The 22,891-nt window shown below is 49.2% G+C and overlaps 2 protein-coding genes across 2 annotated transcripts; one reads left to right on the top strand and one right to left on the bottom strand.

Moving 5' to 3' along the window:
- The first annotated feature begins 64 nt into the window (after positions 1–64).
- On the top strand, positions 65–3,666 carry Dnase1l2 (deoxyribonuclease 1 like 2). Its single transcript, XM_057775841.1, has 7 exons — positions 65–1,136; positions 1,279–1,367; positions 1,456–1,539; positions 1,616–1,716; positions 1,797–1,909; positions 2,014–2,265; positions 2,575–3,666. Exons 1-7 carry the CDS (start codon positions 876–878, stop codon positions 2,626–2,628), a joined length of 954 nt encoding a protein of 317 aa, XP_057631824.1. The 5' UTR covers positions 65–875; the 3' UTR covers positions 2,629–3,666.
- A 1,185-nt stretch (positions 3,667–4,851) lies between these two features.
- On the bottom strand, positions 4,852–22,533 carry Eci1 (enoyl-CoA delta isomerase 1). Its single transcript, XM_057775070.1, has 7 exons — positions 22,384–22,533; positions 22,185–22,271; positions 15,699–15,826; positions 8,186–8,332; positions 7,024–7,145; positions 6,736–6,914; positions 4,852–5,122 (listed from the first exon to the last, which is right to left on the bottom strand). The coding sequence occupies exons 1-7, from the start codon at positions 22,421–22,423 to the stop codon at positions 4,956–4,958; spliced, it is 870 nt and encodes a 289-aa protein (XP_057631053.1). The 5' UTR covers positions 22,424–22,533; the 3' UTR covers positions 4,852–4,955.
- Positions 22,534–22,891: the final 358 nt, after the last annotated feature.

Raw genomic sequence — 22,891 nt, 5'->3', positions numbered from 1 at the left:
ATAGGTACCCTCTAGCCACAAACTTGGCTTGCAGCCCTGGTGGCGCCTCAAGGCGCGTAGGTGTCTCTGGCATGTTGACAGACGCCTCTTGATGCTGTCCTACCCGGCTGGATCCCGGACTCCAGCTTTCACAGGCCTGCTTGGGTGTGAGGTGTTCCTTCTCACCTGTCATATCGGGGACTTCAGGAGGCTATGGGTTGGTCTAAAGACCTAGGACTCTGGATCAGCCTGAGTAGCTGATGCTTTCGTCTGTGATGGGCAGGTGTTGGGGAAGGTGCAGGAGATGTTAGCAGGCTAGGGCTGGTCTCCTTGATTCATTATCCTGTTTCCCTGATGGGCTGCAACTCAAGGCAACTTATTCTGGGCCATCTAGCTTGAGAGGTGGAGACGAGTGAGGCTGGCCATGGGCATGGTTGTCCTTCACTGTAGTGCTGCTGAGATTCTTCTAGGGGGCTGCTAGGAGCTTCTGCCATGATTCTAAGTAAGTGGAACTGGTTTGGCATATGCCCTGTCTCTCGGGTCTCTGGAATGGGAGCCAGGTCTGGAATCCACCCCAATGAAGGGGCGGTTCCCATTGTAGTCCAGCCCCTTCCTGGTCTAGGGCTTCAAATACCTATGGGTGCTTTGGAACCAGAGCTACTGTATCCAAGACTGCAGTTCATCTTGGGCCACATGAGGCCCTTAATCTGGATTGAATCTCTCTGACTGACTCAGGACCCTTGAATTTTTGATACCACCTTATTCACAACCCAGGTAAGTCTAGGGGTTGGGCTGGAGGCTGGGTGGGAACAGAGGCCTCCCATCCTTAGAATGAGAGGTCATCATGTGCCCCCCCTTCCCAGCCCACATATGTACACACTGAAGAAACATGGAGAATGCAGGGATGCATAGCAATGTGGGCGCCAGACCTAGTTGGTTACAGCTGCGCTATGGCCTGGTATGGGTTGGTGTTACTCTGGGACATTTCCTGTCTTCAGGCTTCCTGCTTTGCCATGGGTTGGCCCTGGGCCTTGCTGACAGCACTGTGGGCACTGGGGGCCATGGGGGCCGCAGCGCTGCGTATTGGAGCCTTCAACATTCAGAGCTTTGGTGACAGCAAAGTGTCAGATCCGGACTGTGGCAGTGTCATAGCACAGGTGAGGCCCAGTGGGGTAGCAGAGGAACGGGATGAGGGCAACGGGGGCGGGGGATGGGAGGTGGGGTGCAAGACGGGACTAGGAGCTAGGCTCTGGGCAATCAGGCTGATTGGGACAGTGTACCTGTGGGTTCTTCCTTTAGATCCTGGCTGGCTATGACATCGCCCTGGTGCAGGAGGTACGAGACCCAGACCTGAGTGCAGTGTCCTTGCTCATGGAGCAAATTAACAGGTGTGGCAGGGCCGGGCACCACAACCCCAGCCACAATCACAAGCTTGGTTTGGTGCCTTGACCCAGGGACTGGCGCATCTCTCCACAGAGTGTCCAAGCACAAGTATGGTTTTGTGAGCAGCAAGCCACTTGGACGTGACCAATACAAGGAGATGTATCTGTTTGTCTACAGGTGAGTGGTGGGGTGAAGGGAGGGGACATCGGCAGGGGTGACCAGCTCCGCAGACCACTTGGTCCTCTGCTCCCAGGAAAGATGCGGTGTCGGTTGTGAGCACATACCAGTACCCAGACCCAGAGGATGCCTTCAGCCGGGAACCTTTTGTGGTCAAATTCTCAGCTCCTAGCTCTGGTGAGGTTGATGCTGCCCTCTCCCAGACCTGTCTCTGCCAGACTGTCCTTGAATCTCATGCCCCCACCTTTCTTCCACAGCCGCCAAGGAGCTCGTGCTGATCCCCCTGCATGCAGCACCGCACCAGGCAGTGGCAGAGATTGATGCCCTCTACGATGTGTACCTCGATGTGATTGACAAGTGGAACACCGATGTAGGCCACCCCCACCCCCACTCCCTAACTCACATCCCAGAATACTAAAGGTGGGCTCAGGTCTGGACCACTGCGCCCTGATTTACCGCTGTGCTTGCCCACAGGACATGCTGTTTCTGGGCGACTTTAATGCCGACTGCAAGTACGTCAAGGCCCACGACTGGGTATCCATCCGCCTGCGCAGCAGTGAGGTGTTTAAGTGGCTCATCCCGGACAGTGCGGACACCACAGTGGGCAACTCCGACTGTGCCTACGACCGGATCGTAGTGAGTGGCGCCCACCTGCGCAGGAGTCTGAAGCCCCAGTCAGCCGCTGTTCACAACTTTCAGGAGGAACTGGGCCTAGATCAGACGCAGGTGAGTGTGGGGTAGGGCTCACGAAGAGGGACCCAGCAGACACACCAGCCCACTCAGGAGGGGCTCACATAAATACTTGCCGTGAGTTTACACTGCTGTTCCCTCTACAAAGGCAACCATAGCCAAGGATCCTTAGTGCCAGTCACCCAGGAAGGGACCGTTGGCATGTTTCTGTTCCTTTGCCACATGGGGGCACCATGAGACCCACGGGTGGCCACCCGGACTTTACCACCCCCCTTCTCAGCTGGGACACAGCTTGAGGACGTGTTTCTCTGCTGAACTGCTGAGGCTCCACCCCTCTCCTTCCAGGCTCTTGCCATCAGCGACCATTTTCCTGTGGAAGTGACCTTCAAGTCTCACTGACAGCTGAGGCCTGGCCAGGATATGCCACCTGCAGACTCTGTCCCTAAGGAATGGCATCATAATGGATCACCGGGTGGCGGGCCACCCACCCATCGAGAATACAGGGCAGGGCCAGCTGGTGTGGACAGTGGCCATGGGCACATTACAGGATTACTGGGAGCCTGCTTCCTGTCTGTAAGGAGTGCTGGCATCACGTGACCTACCTCATAGGGCTGCTGTGGAGAACCCGTGGAAAGCACCGGAGCAGCACACACTAACTGCATGCTTAGTAAACAAGCCGCTCTTGGCCAGGATTACCCACACGTTGGATGAGGCCTCTATGCCTTCTGAGACCTTGGTTCCTAGGCTGTAAAACTTGGTCTTAATGCCCAGTCGATCTGTTTCCATTGCTCTCAAGGAAATGGATGGCTTAGCTTGTCCACTTCCCAGCCTGGTGGAAACCGGTCACTTCTAGACCATGCCAGTTCCCTGTCCTTATTTCCTTTGTACAAACTTCAAATGCTTCCCATGCTCATTCTGCCCTTCAGGGATCCTGATACACTCATCTGAAGCAGAGGCTGTTTGTTTTGTTGTTGTTTTTTTGTTTGTTTGTTTGTTTTTCGAGACAGGGTTTCTCTGTGGTTTTGGAGCCTGTCCCGGAACTAGCTCTTGTAGACCAGGCTGGTCTCGAACTCACAGAGATCCGCCTGCCTCTGCCTCAGGAGTGTTGGGATTAAAGGCGTGCGCCACCACCGCCCGGTCAGAGGCTGGGTTCTTATCTTGCTCTGCAGGAGCAAGGGAGGCTGCACCCACCCAGTGTGTGAGCTGTTCTGGGACTTTCTGGGGAGGAACCCCACACAGCAAAACAAAAGCACCTGCTTGGCACTCAAGTCCTGCCTAGAGCCCACACCCATGCTTGGGTTGAGCCCTTCAAAGGAGTCTTATGGTCTTATGTAGCTTCTTCCCTGGAGTCCTGGGCAAGGCCCTGAGGATGGAGGTTTATGCTTGGGTGGGCCATCACTTTAGGAGCAGGAAATTGTTCCATGGACACAAGGCTCTCACGAGGTTTCTGGTTGTTAAAACTTCTCATCTTTGTGTGTATTTATTTTGTGTGTGTCTATGGAGGTCAATAAAATATCTTTAGTGGCATTAGAGAAATCGGTCTGAGTCACATAGAAAAAAACCCTTGTGATGAGTTAGAAAAGTTTGTTTGTTTTAGCATTTCTGGGAATTGAACCAAGGACCAGAATGTACTAGGTAGGTGCTCAATCAAGCCTCATTCTCAACCTACAAGTCTGGCTCTTGCAAAATCTACACACGATTCAGGACTTTGCACTGAATAAGCAGTACTGGGCTGAGGACGCGGCTCAGTTGGCAGGGCTGGCCTAGCACGCACGAAGCCCTGGGTTTGGTCCCCAGCACTCAGGTTGAGGGAGGAGAGGCAGTCCTCATCTAGGGCAGGAATGGTGGCGTGGTCACAGGAAGGTAACAACCCTTTAGTCCTCCTCCACATTCCTGTTCCTCAGGTTCTTCTGATAGCTGTCTATTCTTTCTAAATGAAAATGTACTGGCCTTACATTTCCTCCGGCGATCTTAGTAGATAACTGGGGACAGAGACTGTCTGGACTTAAAGGTTCCAAAAAGGCAGCCAGTAAAAGGCCAAGGATAGGTCAACCTGCAGACATTCTTCACAATTCTGCTTTAAGATGGACAAGCAGTGTGACGTTTTGTGTTCACCAGGCAGAAGGGTGCTTGTGGTTAGAGCTGTAAGGCGGTAGGCTTCAAGGAACAGCTTCTTTGTATGAGCGTGTGACTATGGATAACCAGAGGTCAAGGGGTATCTGCCTTGTTTTGAGACAAGGTGTCCCACTGGCACTCACTAATTAGGCCAGAGAATTCTAGGAATCTGCCTGTTCCTGTCTACCCAGTACTGGATTACAGTGCACCCACCATGACTTGCTTCTTACCAAGTTCACTATGGCATGGTGACCACTTTACTGACAGACCCATCCCCCCTGCTAACAGGACTGCTTAAAAAAAAAAAACAAACTGTGTGTATGTGTGTATGTGTACCATGTGCATGTAGTGTCCTTGGAGCAGAGAGGGCACTGGATCCCGGAGTTACAGAGGGTTATGAGCCACCATGTGGGTTCTGGGAATTGAACCTGGGTTCTGTGCAAGAGCAGTCAGTGCTCTTAACCACCAAGCCACCTCTCCTTCCTGAACAGGACATTTTTAAGGTCAGAAACACAAGAGCTAAGAATTTTTAAGTTGAAAAATACCTTGTTTATAATCCTTGGGACCAGGGAGACCCCAGAAGGCACGCGTGACCAAACATCCGTGGGGTTCTAGCCCCTCTTTTGCTTGAGCTTTTCCAAGTACACTTGCAGGGACTTCTGGATAGAGTCTCGGGAGATGAAGCTGACGAAATACTGGATGTCAGCCTCCCGCTGCTTGATCAGGTTGTCTGCCGTGGCCTTTCGCATCATGCTCTTGGTCAGCTGCCGAGAATGGTCTAAAGAAAATGGGGCTACTTGTGAAATTCACCTTCAGAGAATGTGGGGCCGTTCCTGCTGTTCTACATTTTCTGCAGGTGTTGAAACACAGGCTCTCAGGAAATCACAGAGAAAGCTGGGTGTCTTAGCATTTGGGCAGCTACGGCGGGATGGGGAGTTCAAGGTCAGCCTGAAATGAACACCTTGTCAAAACGAACAAAAATACAACGTAGAAACAGACAGGAGGGAACTGTAAGAGTTTGTTATTGCTGCTTCTGAGACAGTCTCTCCAGGGTGGTCTTTAACTTGTAGGTCTTTTTCAGTCCCCTGGGTGCTAGGATTATAGTCACATGCCACTATGCCTGCTTGCCTTAAAAAAACAACAAAAAAACCCAGGCATGACCTTTTAAAGATTTATTTATTATGTATAGTGCTCTGCCTGTGTATATGCCTGTAGGCCAGAAGAGGGCACCAGTTCTCATAGATGGTTGTGAACCACCATGTGGTTGCTGAGAATTGAACTCAGGACCTCTGGAAGAGCAGTCAGTGCTCTTGACCTCCGAGCCATCTCTCCAGTCCAAAAATTTTTTTACTGTCATTTTTAGGACTGGGCACACAGGTCAGTGGTAGAGAACATGCACAATACCCTGAGTTCCATCTCCAGAACCTCAAATAACCAACACACCATTTTCGTTGAATTGTATTATTGACCACATTTCTGTATCAGTAGATACTTGCTTGTGGATGTAGAGACTGGCTACTTGACTCCAAGGAGGTCCGCCCAGAAGGCTCTTTTCAGGGAAATTCAAAAGAATACTTTGTAACATTTGGGACATACATGACATTAAAGTTTTAGTGTCTTAACTGGTAGTACATGCCTGTATCTCAACATGAAGAAGTGGAGGCAGGGGGATTCCAAATTTGAAGACATGGGTTAAGTAGGTTGCTTCAGGGAAATCTTAGCTACACAGTGAGACCCTGTCTCAAAAGAGTCAAACACCAAAGTCTTGGTGTCCCTGCAGCTTCACAGGGTGCAGCTGTGTTCCTGATGGCTTCCCCTTCTGTAAGAGCCTTTGTGTGTTTCTGATGGCTTCCCCCTTCTGTAAGAGCCTGTGTGTGTTCCTGATGGCTTCCCCCTTCTCTAAGAGCCTGTGTGTGTTCCTGATGGCTTTCCCCCTTCTCTAAGAGCCTGTGTGTGTTCCTGATGGCTTCCCCCTTCTCTAAGAGCCTGTGTGTGTTCCTGATGGCTTTCCCCCTTCTCTAAGAGCCTGTGTGTGTTCCTGATGGCTTCCCCCTTCTCTAAGAGCCTGTGTGTGTTCCTGATGGCTTTCCCCCTTCTCTAAGAGCCTGTGTGTGTTCCTGATGGCTTCCCCCTTCTCTAAGAGCCTGTGTGTGTTCCTGATGGCTTCCCCCTTCTCTAAGAGCCTGTGTGTGTTCCTGATGGCTTTCCACCTTCTCTAAGAGCCTGTGTGTGTTCCTGATGGCTTCCCCCTTCTCTAAGAGCCTGTGTGTGTTCCTGATGGCTTCCCCTTCTGTAAGAGCCCTGCCACAGCAGCACGGAAGCAGATAAACAGCGCAACCTACGTTCACAGAACCCGACTTGCCCCAAAGCTGCCCGCTGCTTGCTTCTCACCTGGAATGGCCAACCACTGGGCCATCACTGAGCGAGTCTTGCTGAATACCTGGTCCTCAGGCACCACCTCGTCCACCACACCCACCTTGAGGGCCTCTGCTGGTGGGAAGAGCATCCCCAGCTGAAGGGCACGCTCTGCTGCTCGGTGCCCAATGGTGTTCACAAAGTTGTCTTTGAACCTGGAATGAAGACATCCTTCACCTGAGTGCTGGTGGTGGATATGTGTGTGTGTGTGTGTGTGTGTGTGTGTGTTGTCAAGTAGAGTATGAGTGCAGTCCTTCATCTTACCAGAAGGGGGCAACAATGCCCAGCAGGGTCTCATTTAATCCTATGGTGTACTTGGGGTTGTCAGCCATAATCCTGTAGTCACAGGTAAGAGCTATGAGGCAGCCTCCAGCTGGAGAAGCACCCTGTACAGAGAAGCAGAGCTTTGGTCTGTAGGTGTTCCACTGGTTCCTAAACAGGGCTGAGAGTGGGCATGAGCTCTTGGCACTGCACTGATCTGAGCCAAGCCTGCCTGATAGGTATGTAAACTGAGACTGGCCACCCAGGAACCAGCAGCGGAGATCTTAAGAGGTAAGTTTTACCCATGGGCTCAAAGGCCTTGACTGTGGCTCTTTAGCTTTTAGGGGGCCAAAAAATGACCCTTAGGACAGCAAGTTGCATCTCCCTTTCTAGGTTTTATCTGATGCTAATGTTTATTTATTTTTTTATTTTCGAGACAGGGTTTCTCTGTAGTTTTTGGTGCCTGTCCTGGAACTAGCTCTTGTAGACCAGGCTGGCCTTGAACTCACAGAGATCCGCCTGCCTCTGCCTCCCGAGTGCTGGGATTAAAGGCGTGCGCCACCACCGCCCAGCTGATGCTAATGTTTAAAACGAGTATTTAGACACAGCTGTCAGGCCATGAAGTTGTTCCTGGCGGTCAGTCCTACCAGGATGCCTGGGAACCCCAAATGGCAGTGTCTGCAATGCGTGCACCCTAGTGTCCCACGCTGAGACAGGCCTCTTCCCCAGGCTTGTGTATCTCTAAACCTCTTCAGTCCTCCCTTTTCGCTTCTGTAGCCCTGATCCTTAGAGCTATCCCCTCAGAGAACCCTGCCCTTTTTTTTTTTCATTTCTTTTTGTGTTATTTTTCCCCCACAAGACAGGGTTTCCTGTGCAGTCCTGGCTGTCCTGGAACTCACTCGGCCTCTGTGCTGGGATTAAAGGTGTGCACCACCACCACCCCATAAGAACCCTGCTTTTCTTAAGTCAAACCCCAATCCTTTCTCTACTGCTCTGTCTTTCCAAGGTCAGGTCAGAATATCACCTCCGAAGTGTTGGTCTGTTCAGGGCTCATTCCAGCCCACCAGGCCCTGGTCCCACCCAAGTGGCTTTTTTTCTGCTAGGTCTGTCTGGCCCCAGAAGGTCAACGCCTGAGTGTCCCCAGGGGGTGGGGTGGGGCACTCACATTGATGGCGGACATTATGATCAGCTTGGACAAGTAGAGCCTCAGCCACAGCTCCTGCACAGCCTTCCAGTACTCAGCGTAGTGGGCTGGGTTCCGGCCGTACATCTCCGTCAAGTCTAGACCAGCTGAGAAAATACCCGGGCAGTCCTGCCAGGAGAAGCCAGGATCATGTTCGACCAGTAAGAAGTTGCTTCCAAGGAATCAGAACTGAGAGTGTCAAGGACATGGCCTGGACCCTCCCCTGAACTGACTCTACTTTCTGGAAGCTTCAAACTGGAAAGGACAGAACAGGTTAAGGGGGGTACTGCTCAGAGACACACATGTGCCAGGCTGGCTCAGTTCCTCATTCAGCCACGTGTTCCCGTCTACCTCCCAAGGCCAGGCAAGGGCAGTGCTGGGGCAGAAGGATCTGAAGAACTGCACAGCCACACATGTGGGTCCTCAGTGTGATGTCTCAGGTCTGACATAGCCACCAGAGCAGGCGTGAGAACACAGGTGGAGGAGAAGCCAGTGGGGTACAGGAAAGCATTAGGGACAGAGCCTTGTGTCAGCGTCAGCACCAAATCCTGGGAAATAGCTCAGAAGCTTCCAGGTGAAGAAATGCACTTGAGGATTTCCCCTCTGCATGGGTTCGGAGCCAGGGCTGAGTTCACGGGTGGGAGAACTGGCGCAGGGCAACGCCTGCTCCGGGAAGACCAAGAGCGCCCTGTCAGGACCTGAGTGGACACAGACATCCACCCTGTCAGGACCTTGAGTGGACACAGACATCCGTCCTCGTGATCTTGGAGTCATAATGCAGCTGAGTCCTTTTTTCTTGGACATGAACTGATGCACGACACTTGTGTTTTTATAAAATGCATCCCTCTTCTGTAATGTAACAGAGACAACTACGCTAGATTTAGATGTTACCCCAACCCCAGGGTCTCTGTGTAACTCTGACTGTCCCGGAACTATGTAGACCAGGCTGGCCTCAAACTCAGAAATCCACCTGCCTCTGCCATCCAAGGGATGTGTGCCACCATGCAGGTCAATTCAGACTTCTAATGAGAATGGGTACGATGGACCTGTGGGTCATCTTCACACTGGGTAGAGGATGGCAGAAGGGGCCAGGCTGAGAGGACAACGGTCACATGGAATAACAACAGGAGCAACAAAATATTTGGTATTGGCGGTGAATGTCTGTAATCCCAGCACTTGGAAAGCATCGCAGATTTAGGTTTTTCTTTATTCTTAAATTGTTTGTTTATTTACTTATTTACCTTTTGTTTTTCAAGACAGGGTTTCTCTGTAGTTTGGAGCTTGTCCTGGAGCTAGCCATCCACCTATCTCTGCCTATCAAGTGCTGGGATTGAAGGCATGCGCCACCACTGTCTGGCAAATTTTTATTTATTTTATGTGACTGTTTTGGTGTTGAATCCCCTGGGACGGTAGTTACAGATGGTTGTGAGTCACCTTGTGGGTGCTAGGAACTGAACCCAGGTCCTCTGTAAGAGCAGCCACTGAGCCATCTCTCTAGCCCCCAGCGGCAGATTTTGTGTGAAGGAAGATAAAGCAGTACTACTGGTCACCCCAAACAGATCTGAAGAGTCAGCCCATCCCTGTGATGGGGAAGACACCCAATTGTTAGGTGAAGAGCGGCTTTCTAGTCACATTGCAGGTCTTACCTCTAGCGTCTGTGAGTACGGCCTGTGCAGGAAGAGTCTAATGTTTATTCCTACGAATAGCAGTATAAGCTTTTGACTTTTTTCTCTTCCATTCCTCCTCCTCAGTATCATCAGTAGCAGAAGCAGCTGAACCCTTTATCCCCCCATTAGCTGGAAATCCAGTCCCCTTGCAATGAATTATAAAAGAACCGACCTAGATTAATTTGCGGTCGAGGATGTGTTTATGTTCTTTTTCACAGAAAGAAAATAAAAGCTGGACGCGATAACTGCGTATCCAGTGAAGGGGTGGCAGACCTGATGACGTCATAGCTGCAAACACCCCACAGAGAGGAGTGCTTCCAGATACCTGGGACACACACAGACCCAGAGGCCCTGCTGAGATGACCTGGCCACGATGACTACAATTTTCTGCAGTTTGAGTCCTGTTTGCTGTGGAGCTGAGATGCAGACTGAACATTTGACTGTTTCAATTTCTGGGACACAGAACTCATTTTGGTTAAAATATTGGACCTGAGAACTAAGACGAAGCTTTCCCCTCAGGGAAAGAAAGACTCAAAATAAGGAATGACTGCCAGTCAGTGGTGGTGCACGCCTTTAATCCCAGCACTCGGGAGGAGGAGGCAGAGGCAGGCGGATCTCTGAGAGTTCAAGGCCAGCCTGGTCTACAAGAGCTAGTTCCAGGACAGGCACCAAAAAGCTACAGAGAAACCCTGTCTCGAAAATCCAAAATAAAATAAATAAATAAATAAATAAATAAATAAATAAAATAAGGAATGACTGAAACTCCTCTTCACTTAAGAAGGGGGCAGCCTAAGGGTGTAACTGCTGTTCAGAGACTGGAACTGGTATTTGATAACAGCAATGTCATTGTACTATTACCAGTATTGACCTGAATTTGTAACAGCATATAAGATGTTGAAAAAAGTTGGTATTGACCAATAATGCCGAGAATCATGTACTGACCTAAAGATATTTGGAAAAGTTGGTATTGACCAACAATGCTAAGAATTATGATATTTTTAAAAATATTTATTATGTATACAATATTCTGCCGGTGTGTATGTCTGCAGGCCAGAAGAGGGCACCAGACCTCATTACAGATGGTTGTGAGCCACCATGTGGTTGCTGGGAATTGAACTCAGGACCTTAAAGAGCAAGCAATGCTCTTAACCACTGAGCCATCTCTCCAGCCCCAAGAATTATGATATTGACCTAACAACTGCTGAGAAAAGTTTGACACACCCTGTAAATGTTGGGAGTTAATGCATATGTTAAAGAATTTTAGATTTTGATACAATGTAAAAAATTTAAGAGGTGCTTAAAACTAGGTGAAAAAGTGCTCTCGCTGGGCGGTGGTGGCGCACGCCTTTAATCCCAGCACTCGGGAGGCAGAGGCAGGTGGATCTCTGTGAGTTCGAGGCCAGCCTGGTCTACAAGAGCTAGTTCCAGGACAGGAACCAAAAGCTACGGAGAAACCCTGTCTCGAAAAATCAAAAAAGAAAAAGAAAAAGTGTTCTCAACTTAGGCGATTCTCTTCTCTTTAAATAGACTGTAGCCTTTGCGAGCGTGATTATTCATAAAGCATTATAATTTATCCTGACAAGAAAGTATGGCTCCAAAACAGAGCCCAAAGGTATCTCTCTCCACTAATCTCTTTTCCTTACAGAGATCAGCAGTCAATGATGGGTTTAAATCTTCTTCTTCCCAGATGCCTAAGACAGGAGCTTGCATATATGAATGCCTGTTCCAAAGACGGGGGAATTTAGGTAAATGAAGAGGTCTTATCCCAAGCCAGGCGTGACCGTTCTGTCCTGTTGCAGAAGCACAGGCTTTATTAAAATTAATAAGACAGAGTGGATTGTAGGCCCATATTTCTTTTCTTTTTTTTTGGTTTTTTGAGACAGGGTTTCTCTGTGGTTTTGGAGTCTGTCCTGGAACTAGCTCTCTTGTAGACCAGGCTGGTCTTGAATTCACAGATATTTGCCTGCCTCTGCCCCCCGAATGCTGGGATTAAAGGTGTGCGCCACCACCGCCCGGCCTATGTAGGCCCATATTTCTATATGGTGTGGCAGCCAGGCTCTAAAGCCCTAGGCCCCACCTGAGGTGGTCACGTAGCCTTCCAGACAGGCTGTCTCTACCCTAACAAAGGGTCAGGATGTTGTTTTGCTCCTTTCTTTGTAATTTGACGATGCCTGATAGAGATGCTGATTCATGTCTACGTGACAGCTAACACACAGAGCAGACAGGTAGATGTGGATGTGACTAAAAGCTATTCACCTGGTTACCTAGGAAACAGAATGCTAATATATTTCCCCTCAGCTAAGTTTTGGTATAGAGACTGTTTGGAGAAAAAAACGAGAGGAATTCTTCAGGATGTGAACTCAGGACTTCATGAGGGATCACTGAGAATCTCCCTCCCGATAAAGCCATGTGAGTTGTGTCTTTATTCCCATGCTTCCATGCCGGTCCAGAGAGAGAGTTTATGTTGGGGCCGAGAGAAGTAATTGAGGGTCTGGGCTAGCACTGGACCCCGACACAGCCCACACAGACCTAGTTTCTCGCTCTTTCATCTATCCTGGGCGCAACTAACTTTATTACTACCCCCATTGGTATGAAACCACCAGCCATAACACAGTATCAACCCCCCTTACTCATGTGATCTGTCCTAATTACAGCAGCTCTTTCCCCCTTCCCTCCTGATCCTTGCTGCAGGAATTTCTGCACTCTTAACTGCCAGAAACTTAAACACAACCTTCTTTGATCCTGCTGAAGGAAGAGACCCAATTTTCTAGCAACACCTTTTCTCATTTTCAGCCAATCAGAAGTTTACATTTTCATCCTCCAGGTTTCAGAATTATTTCTCATATCATTACTTATTATTCAGGCATAAAAGAACCATTTGGATATATAGGAACACTTTGAGCTATGATATCTATTGATTTTTTATTATTTATCTTATGAGCTCATCATGTATCCCAGTAGGCCTTGTCACAGACACTCGCCACAGTTATTGCTACCCCAGCTAGAGCTTCTGCTGACTTGCTACACTTCACCGAGGAAACATTGCTGCTACACCAAGAGCCCCAGGTTTTGTTTTCCTATTCCTATTTCCTGTGGTAATCTGAAGGTAACTGGTTCCTATAATCTCATAGGAAGTGGCACTATTAGGAGGTGTGGCTTTGTTGCAGTAGGCATGGCCTTGTTGGAGGAAGTGCATCACTGTGGAGGCGGGCTTTAAAGTCTCCTATGCTCAAGCCACACTTAGTGCCTCAGACTACTTCCTGTCACCTGCAAGTCAAGATGTAGGGCTCTCAGCTCCTTCTCCCAGCACCATAACTTCCTCCACGCCACCATGTCACAGCATGATGGTAATGGACTAAACCTCTGAGAATGTAAGACACTCAGTTAAACGGCTTTCCTCATAAGCGTTTCCATGGCTGTGCATCCTCATAAGCCTTTCCGTGGCTGTGCATCTCTTCACAGCAGTAGAAAGCCTACGACAGGGGCCTCACTAGAACTGTCCTATGCAGCTCGTCAATCGATATTACGCTCACTTCCACTGTCGTCTTCTCTATTATGGCTGGTTTTGTCCACGGATTTCCACGTTTTTCAGGGTATAGCAAGAGCTCGTTTCTCGTCACATCTGTAGTAGTAAACATGACATTTTTCCTCACCATTTTCTAGGGCTCTCAGGAATACCAAGACACTGCTGACCGTCCATATGAAATGCTGTGTCCTCCACAGGGTCATCCATTCACAGATGGCTTTTATTATAATCTTTATAATCTGAGAAGCCTTTGCCTCCCAACAAGCGATTCTTGCAGTGGAACAGTCATTGACATTCCAGAGGAATGCCATGTCAGTGCCCCAGTTACCAAGGGGCCTAACTGGTTCCCAAAGCCTCCAATGACCTGGTTTTACCATAAAGCCAATGACGACAGACGTGGGCGGTGACAACAAGAAATGACGCCCTAAGCGCTCTGAGGCTTGGAGAAGGGCGGAGTTGACACGACTGGAATATGCAAGGCTTGGTACCTGTGACTTTACCTCCTTCTATGATGCCACAGTGGGCTTGTGTGACACCCCTGAGGCCGGGAGGACTTATGTACTGAGTAGGGGGACTTCAAGTGAGTTAAGTGGACCAATTCCCGTAGGCGGTCAGCATCCACCTAGGTCACGTGCAGGCACAAGGCCGGAAAGCCTGGGGTGGGAGACTTCAGTTACAATAAATGATTCTGTAATGAAGGCCTTTCTATACAACAGGGTGCAGTGGTCTTGGTATTTCATGCCATCATTGATACACGGTGAGAGTGTTTGCTAAGGCCTAAGGACAGTCAGATAAAAGAGTTAAAATGGGATCACATTACGAGGTCAGAGGTCAAAGGGTAGAGAGAGCACTCCAGTTAGTGGTACTGGGCTTGGGTGAACTGTGGTACACATGCGTTTGGTGGGTCATTATGAGTTACCGCATAAAAAAGGCTAACCAGGATAAAAACACAGGCTTAAAAAGGGCTACCGTGAATTCTCGGGCAGGCCGTTAGCAGGATGAGAATAATGAACGTAATTGTGGCATTGGTGGGCTAGTGCTTATCAACGCTAATGGAGCACCAATTAGATGCGGTAAGGCAGCCTGCGGTGACATCAGCTGGGAGACCAACTGCTAAGGCTATGGGCTGAATAAATAAACTAACAGTCACAATGATAATAAGCACAGGAATTAATGAGACAGGAGTCTGGCGGCCTTTGTCCAGGGAAGTGACAGCTTCCCTGCCGGTCAGCCTGACCCTTTGGGGCTTGATGACTTTTAGCTTCCCGCACCTTTACTGACCACGATGCTAAGACATGCTACTGGCCAGTGGTCCCTGCTGGTCTCTGTGTCACTGCGGCATACAGCACAGGGAGACGCCTAGTCTTGATGCCTACTTTGAAAGGTAGTGGCACTGTCTTCCACCTTAAAAAGGGGCTGAGAAAGTACGATGGGACACTTGCCCAATATTCAGATGACCCTGGGTTCAATCTCCAGCATCACCCCCCCACCAAAACAAAAAACCAAAAAATCCTCCAAAACCTCAAACCCCAAACCATTCTTTACTGGGAAGTGGAGATGCAGTGCAGACCGCGGAGGACTCGCCGAACGTCCGCCAAGGCCTGGGTTTGGTTCTCATACCTCACAGGCTGGCACAGTGACGCTCTGGCCTTGACTGCACAGCAAGCTGGAGGCTAGCCTGGGGTACAGTAACCTAACCAAACAATGGGAACGAAGGGGCTGAAATAACCTGGCTCCACATCTGACTGTGTCCTGGCACCGAGGAGGGCAGGGGACCCAAGTTCAGACTTCTTGCCCACTGTATGACCTCCTGACTTCAGTGCCCACTGCTCTCACCAATGCTGCTCCCGGCATGTGCCAGCGCTTGTAGGCAACACCCAGGGTTCCCTCCAGAATAGAGACGGCAGAAGAATTTGCCCCCATACCTGACCTAAGATGGCCCAAAGGCAAGGGAGCACACACTCTCAAGGCTCGTATCCTGCTGGGAGAAGCTCAGGTACCAGCAGCTTCTGAGGGGTGGTGCCCTGGGAGCCCCTAGCTACATTTGCTAATGACTAGATGACCTTAGGTGGCTCCAGGGAAGACAAAGTTCTCACAGAGACTGCTAGCAGGTTCACAGGGATAGCCCAGGCCTGGTACACACCCCATCCCATCCGCTGAGAGCCTGCTCCTCAGGACACCGTGTCCTAGAAGCCCATAATGGTAATCAGGGTTGTTGGGGGCTCCATGCCCTGTAATGGATTGCTCTCTGCCCACAGTCAGGGCTGGGGTGTGTGTGTGTGTGGCTCAAACAGGCACCTACCGAAGTGAGGATGACACCACGGAACGTCTTGTCATTCTCTAGTTTCTCCAGGCTGATGACAAACTCTGTCAGAAACTCCAAGCTCAGGGAGTTCACTGGGGGGTTCTTGAACTTCATCACTGCAACTCCTAGTTCAAAACAGAGGGGATCCTCGAAAAGGGCCCAGTCCAGGCCACCCCTGGCCATCCCTAGCCCTCAGTCCGTCTACGGGAGTTGCAGAATTTGGGGTTTCAAAAGTTCAGGCAGTGCATGCTTTTAATCCCAGCACCTGGGAGGCTAAGGCAGACCGGTGGATCTCTGTGAGCTAGAGACCAGCCTGGTCTACAGAGCAAGTTCCAGAAGAGACAGGGCTACACAGAGAAACCCTGTCTCAAACAAACCAAAAATAAACAAGTGAACGAATAAATAAAACAAAGAACTGTACAATCTAGTTACCAGAAAAAAAATCAACTCCCCCACTAAAAACCTAAAACCAACTCATATTTTAAGATTACAATTTCGTGTTAAACTGTCCTTGGCTACTGCAGCCCACAGACTACACGGTGGACGCTCTTGAAAACTATCTTTTTTTTTTTTTTTTTTTTTTTTTTTGAGACAGGGTTTCTCTGTGGTTTTGGAGCCTGTCCTGGAACTAGCTCTTGTAGACCAGGCTGGTCTCGAACTCACAGAGATCCGCCTGCCTCTGCCTCCCAAGTGCTGGGATTAAAGGCGTGAGCCACCACCGCCCGGCTTGAAAACTATCTTAAATACAGGCTTGATAAAGTCCCAAACCTCAAGAGGCGCTGGGCGGGACATTCTGGACGCCCCATTTCTGCCTCACTCTGACTCAGTGTACCTTTAAGGTCCTTGTTTTGTTTTGTTTTCAAGACAGGGTTTCTCTGTGTAACAATCCTGGCTTTCCTGGAACTTGGTCTGTAGACCAGGCTGGCCTTGAACTCAGAGATCCACATGCCTCAGCCTCCTGAGTGTTGGGATTAAAGGCATGTGCCACCACTGAACAGCTCAGATCCCTTCTTTCAAATTCATTCAGCCCAGAGGCAGGAGACAAGTTCTGTGGCACTTCAGGCCTCCCTAGGTAAGAGCTTCAGGAAAGGAATCACTGAGACTCACCTGAGCACAGACCTTGGGGCCCAGGCAGATGGACTAGTCCACATGACAGGCACCAGAAAGTAGCTAGTAGTCCCATCTGCTGCACTGGTTTGACAATAACGAGCCAGGTTTTGATTGGATCAACATTCTCCATACAATCTTAACTTTTTTTTTTTTTTTTTTTATTTTAAGACAGGGTCTCATTATACAGTCTTGGCTAGCCTGGAACTCATTATATAAACCAGGCTGGCCTCCAACTCATAGAGATCCGCACATGCCTTTAATCCCAGCACTCGGGAGGCAGAGGCAGGCAGATCTCTGTGAGTTCTAGGCCAGCCTGGTCTAGAAGAGCTAGTTCCAAGATAGTCCCCAAAGCTACAGAAAAATCCCATCTTTAAAAAAGAAAGAAGAGAGAGGGGGAGGGAAAAGGGAGGCAGGGAGGAGGCGGAAATTTTTAATTAAAAAAAATTTAATAAAAAAAAGAAAGAAAGAAAAAAAGAAAGAAAGAAAGATTGATTCACCTGCCTCTGCCTCCCAAGTATTGGGATTAAAGTTGTGTACCACCACTGCCTGGTCTGAAATTTTAACTTTTAAAAGAGGCAGGCAGACAGAGATCAGTTTTACCTCAGTCAGGGCTATATAGTGAGGACCTGCCCCAAAAACAAAACAACAAAACTCCCAAACAAACCCCAAAATAGGGGATCTGATTTCATTTTCTATACGGAAAACAGAAAAACAAACAAAATATAAAAAACATAGCCATGTAGCCGGGTAGTGGTGGTACACTCCCAATCACACGTGTGCGCCCTCATTCACATGCCATACACATATGTAAAAGAAATGGAATAAAAGGAGCTGCCCACAAGCCAGAGGACACCACAGGGTGAGGTAGGACCAAAGCCAGAAGACACGGGAGACTCCTGCTGGAGCTTCAGAGGACCACAGTCCTTCCTGCCCCTGGCTTTGGACTTCTGCTCTTTAGAAACGTGGCCGTCATCTATCCCATCAGCTCAGTGTGCCGTATTCTGTGTCCACTCGGACTGCCATTATCAGAAACCTACACTTCAGACAGAAGCCAAGCAGTCCTGCCCTGGAGCCCTGAATGACCCGTCTTTCCAGTATCCGCACCAGATGGCTATCTGATTTTGAAGGCTGGAGGTGGATGCCCTTCTGGCAAGAAACCTACTTTAGTTAGAAGGAAAGGGTTTCCCTTGGTACGCCAAAACCTGAGGACACCAGCTGCTCCTCAGCTGCACTCTGAGCTGACTGCCCTAGGCTCCCAGTCTCAAGGACACCAAGGAGTTGACAGCCGAGCTGGATCTGTGCCACGACTTTGACGTCCTGAAAGAGGACGTGGGCAGAGTTCTACTGATTGTCCTTCCGTTTTCTCTGATTTGAATTTATCACTCTGTGCGATTCCTCTTGTTCTTCTGCAAGCCAAGTCTTCAGAGGAAGAGGGAACATCTCAGAACTAGGCGCACAAGAGCTTCTAGTGGGGCTCAGCTCACATTTCTGTAGTGGTTTCGGCAAATGCTGCCTGCCGTGCCCTCCGCTGCCCTCAGTTTCCCAGTGCGTTCTGTTTGCAGCATGAAAGAAAAACCACGGTCCTATTTCCAGGGGCATTGCAGCCACTAACTACTTGCCTGCAGAATTTGCAAAATAATCAAGAGGCATTTCCAGCTGAGGACCTGAGTGTCCAGGTGTTAATGAAGACCCTTCTCTGAGAATGAGGACAAAGGTCTTCTTTTAAGACCTTTGACGTAAGTGGAAGAAGTAACTGTGACCCAGTTACAGGCCCATATAAAACAAACACCTCAGACTTAGTTGGGAGGAACATATCTGAAAAGCCCAGTATGGCAGTGGGCACTAGGGGAAAGGTAACAAGGCAAAAGGTGAAGACAGCTAATGGAGGAGACAATTTAGATGAACGTAGTCACCAAATTCCTGGAGCAGGGTGAGTATTAGATACAATCTTCGTGAATGATGAGTTCAGCAGACTCTAAAATGAAACATAATTGCCCCTGATTTTTGGCACAAACGATTTGAGAAGTATGCTAATCGGAAGTGCCTGCTAAGGGAGAAATGTGAAACGGATCAGAGTCCATCTCCACCCGAGCGAACCTTTGCCAAACAGACAGACCCTGCATCAACTCTGGAAGTAACTGCTTTCTGTGCCAGCCAAGTTCACACCTAGTGTGTTTCTGTACTGGCGGCTTACAAGTGTAACGAGAGGGGCTAGATGGATGGCTCAGTGGTTAGTCTGGGCATTTACTCCCAGCACTAGGAGGCAGGGGCAGGTGGATCTCTGTGAGCTTGAGGCCAGCCTGGTCTGCAGAGCGAGTTCCAGGACAGCCAGAGATACACAGAGAAACCCTACAGAGAGACCTTTTCTTAAAACACCCTCCACCCCGCAAAAAATAATATTGGCTGCCTCTTCTAGAGGACCTGTGTTTGATTCCCAGCAGTCACCTGGCAGCTCACAACTGTCTCTAACTTCAGTTCCAGGGGATTTAGCAGCCTTTTTGGCTTTCACAATACTGTGCAAACTACATGCAGGTTAGGAAGGAAGGAAAGGAGGAAGGGAGGAAGGGAGGAAAGAAAAGAAACCTATAAACATCAAATAAATTGTTAAAAAATGTGCAAACATTTGCAATCCCAGAACTTGGGAGGCAGAGGCAGATGGGTTAGGTTCAAGGTCAGTCGCAGCGACACAGTTACACATCCGTCTCAAACAAGAAAAAAAAAAACAAACTAAAGGGACATATGGGCTTTTCTATTTTGCCTTTGAACTGGAGGTAACACTCTATTTTTAAAGCCAAAATAAATAAAATAAAACCAGTTGCTATTTTACCTTTTCTACAAGAGATATATACAAACATACACACACATACATGCGCACACACATGCACAAACATATGCTACTGACACATGCCAAAACTGTGAGAGAACACGTCACTAAGCCCACTGTCTAGTCACCTGTAAGTGTACGACCCAGCGGCTTTAGCATGGTATAGAGTTGTTACTCTACCCATTCTGATAGTTTTATTCATTTATTTGTCTATTTTTGTGGTACTGCTATTACACCCAAGGCCTGGCAAATGCTAGGGAAATGTTCTACCATCAAGGCACTTCTCCAGCCCTCTCATATTTTAAAATGTGTGTTTCTGTGGTACCTGAGAGATGTAAATCTGGTCTGCACCTACTGCTGCTGGACTCCTCAGGTCAAGCCCAAGCCCCTCCTCACTCCACGCCAGCAGCACTGTCACACGGGAACCCGGACCTTGGCCTCAGAGTCTCCGAGGGGCGCATCCTTCCTTTACAGGTGTCAACACTGAGGGTTGAGAGGCCAGGGTCAGGGTTAGCACGGAGCCTAAGCTCTGTGCCCAGCTGGGTTCAGTCTCCTAAGCTTTTCTTCCAGAAACTCATTAGCTACCCGTCCCGGAAAAATCACACCTTTTTCTCCCTGCATCCTTAGAGCAGCATTTCATTTGTATTTTAATAAATAAAACGTGCCTGAGGATCAGAAAAGTAAAACAGCCACACTGGTCAGCCTTACAGACCAGGCAGCAATGACACACACCTTTAATCCCCGTAGCCACACTAGCTTGCCATAAAAACCGGGTAGTAGTGGTGCGCACCCTTAATCCCAGCCCTTGAGAGGATTATAAGAGGGGAAGAGACAGCTCTCAGTCTCATTCTGAGGTCTCCTGAATGCAGAATCACCATTTTCAGACTGAGGTCAAGGTAAGAGCCAGTGGCTGGCTGCTTTGCTTTTCTGGTCTTCAGGCTGAACCCCAATGTTTCTGGTCTTCAGGCTGAACCCCAATGTTTCTGGTCTTCAGGCTGAACCCCAGTGTTTCTGGTCTTCAGGCTGAACCCCAGCATTTCTGGTTTTTATTAATCGTGCTTCACACCCTCACTCTAAAAAATAAAACAGGGCTGGAGAGATGGCTCAGTGGTTAAGAGCACTGCCTGTTCTTCTAGAGGTTCTGAGTTCGATTCCCAGCAACCACATGGTGACTCACAACCACCTATAATGAAATCTGGTTCCCTCTTCTGGCCTGCAGGCATGCATGCAGGCAGAATACTGTACACACAATAAATAAATAAATCTTAAAAAAAAAAAAATAAATAAATAAAACAAACCACAGGCAAATAGGCCCTACATGTAGCCAAGGCTGACCTCAAATTCACCATCCTCCTGCTTCAGCCTTCTGAAGGGCTTCCCAGGCGTTTGATGGTGTGGGGGTGGGGAGTGACCCTACTTGCAGCTTCCAACTTTAACTAGGAAAATAGTTGCTGGGGTCTGTGCCATGAGCCAGTGTTTGGAAAATATTCTGGTCATTTTCATGTTGGTTTTTTTTTTTTTTTTTTTTAAGAAAGCCAGGAGTGGAGGCACATTGGTACATTTCTTTCTTTTCCTCTTCTTCTTTATAATTTATTACACTTTACATTGGTGGGAAGCTAACAGATCCCCTAGAACTAAAGTAACAGACAGTCAGACAGTTGTGAGCTGCTCTGTGGGTGCTGGGAATTGAACCCGGGATTTCTTAACTGCTGAGCCATTATCTCTCCAGGCCCCATGTAGGATTTTTGAGACATTTAGCTGCAGTTGGATTTACAAGCATAAGCCACAAAGCAGGCTACAAACGGTTTATTATTTGTTTGTTTTTAAATAATTAATTTTATTTTATGTGCATTTGGTGTGAAGGTATCAGATCCCAAGGAACTGGACTTACAGACAGTTGTGAGCTGCCATGTGGGTGTTGGGAATTGAACCCAGGTCCTCCGGAAAAGTAGCCTCTTAACAGTTGAGCCATTTCTCCAGCCCACTACAACTGTTTTTAACTAATAGTTTAGGTAATAGACCATAACTTTAAAAACTTTAACCAAAACTTTAAAAGCTAAACCGGGCAGTGGTGGCACACGCCCTTAATCCCAGCACTCAGGAAGCAGAGGCAGGCGGATAATCTGAGTTTAAGGCCAACCTGGAATACAAAATGAGATCTTGGACAACCAGGGCTGCACAGAGCAATCCTGTCTTAAAAAACAAAACAGCCGGGCGGTGGTGGCGCACGCCTTTAATCCCAGCAGTCGGGAGGCAGAGGCAGGCGGATCTCTGTGAGTTCGAGGCCAGCCTGGTCTACAAGAGCTAGTTCCAGGACAGGCTCCAAAACCACAGAGAAACCCTGTCTCAAAATAAAACAAAAACTTTAAAAGTTTACACGTTTCGTCATTCAAACTACCCCGTGTGACATTAAGTTTTAAACAGAAAATGAGTTTACATTAGTTTTTTTTTCTCACTGCTTTTGGAAATTCAAAGTGCTCAACATCTGACTTCACTCTGAAGTGTAGCCTTCGGGCGACGGAGCAGGAGTCCCCACCCCCGTCACTCACCTGCCTTGTCCTCCGTCTCCACCAGCACCCGCTTGTTAGCGAAGCGCCGCGCGCCATCCAAGGCCTCCCTGCGCCCGAGGCGGGATCCTGCGGACAGCCCGGAGCACCGTTAGCAAGCTCGGCATACTCTCACCACCGCCGCCCAGGAACCCAGCCCACTCCGGGGCCGTGCACCGGCTCCCCCTCCCTGACCACGCACCGGCGTGCAGCAGAACGCGACTCGCAGCAGCCAGCGCCATCTTGGCTGTCGGCAGAGTCCCAGCGACGCAGCCAGCAGCCAGCAGCCAGGCGCTGCAGACTCCTCCTCTCGGACCGGCCCTCCTCCTCCCTCCCACTAGGTCAGGGGCAGCCGGCACTCCGCAGCCTCCAGAGGACTGGGCGCGGCCCGCCTCCCGAATCAGTAACTTGTTCTGGGTGAGCCCCACCCCCAGAGCAGCTGGCAGCACCAGGTAATGAATGAGATCGTCAAGGGTCGGACACGGGGAGGGAGGTGTCCGGAGATTCGGGAGCATTTACCAAAGGTTCCTGACAGCTGCCAGATCTCATCCAGGCAATACATTAACGCCTATCAGAGGAGCTGGGATCAGGAACATAAGCTAAGGCTGGCAGAATGGTTGCAGGGTGGTGAACAGATTGCCACGCTAACAGGGAGGGCTGTCACCGTGGGTTTAAAACATACCCTCACAAGTGTATGTTTTTGGGTTGGG

This window comes from Chionomys nivalis, chromosome 7, assembly GCF_950005125.1.
Source record: "Chionomys nivalis chromosome 7, mChiNiv1.1, whole genome shotgun sequence".
NCBI lineage: Eukaryota > Metazoa > Chordata > Mammalia > Rodentia > Cricetidae > Chionomys > Chionomys nivalis.
This window is presented reverse-complemented; position numbering and strand designations above follow the sequence as displayed.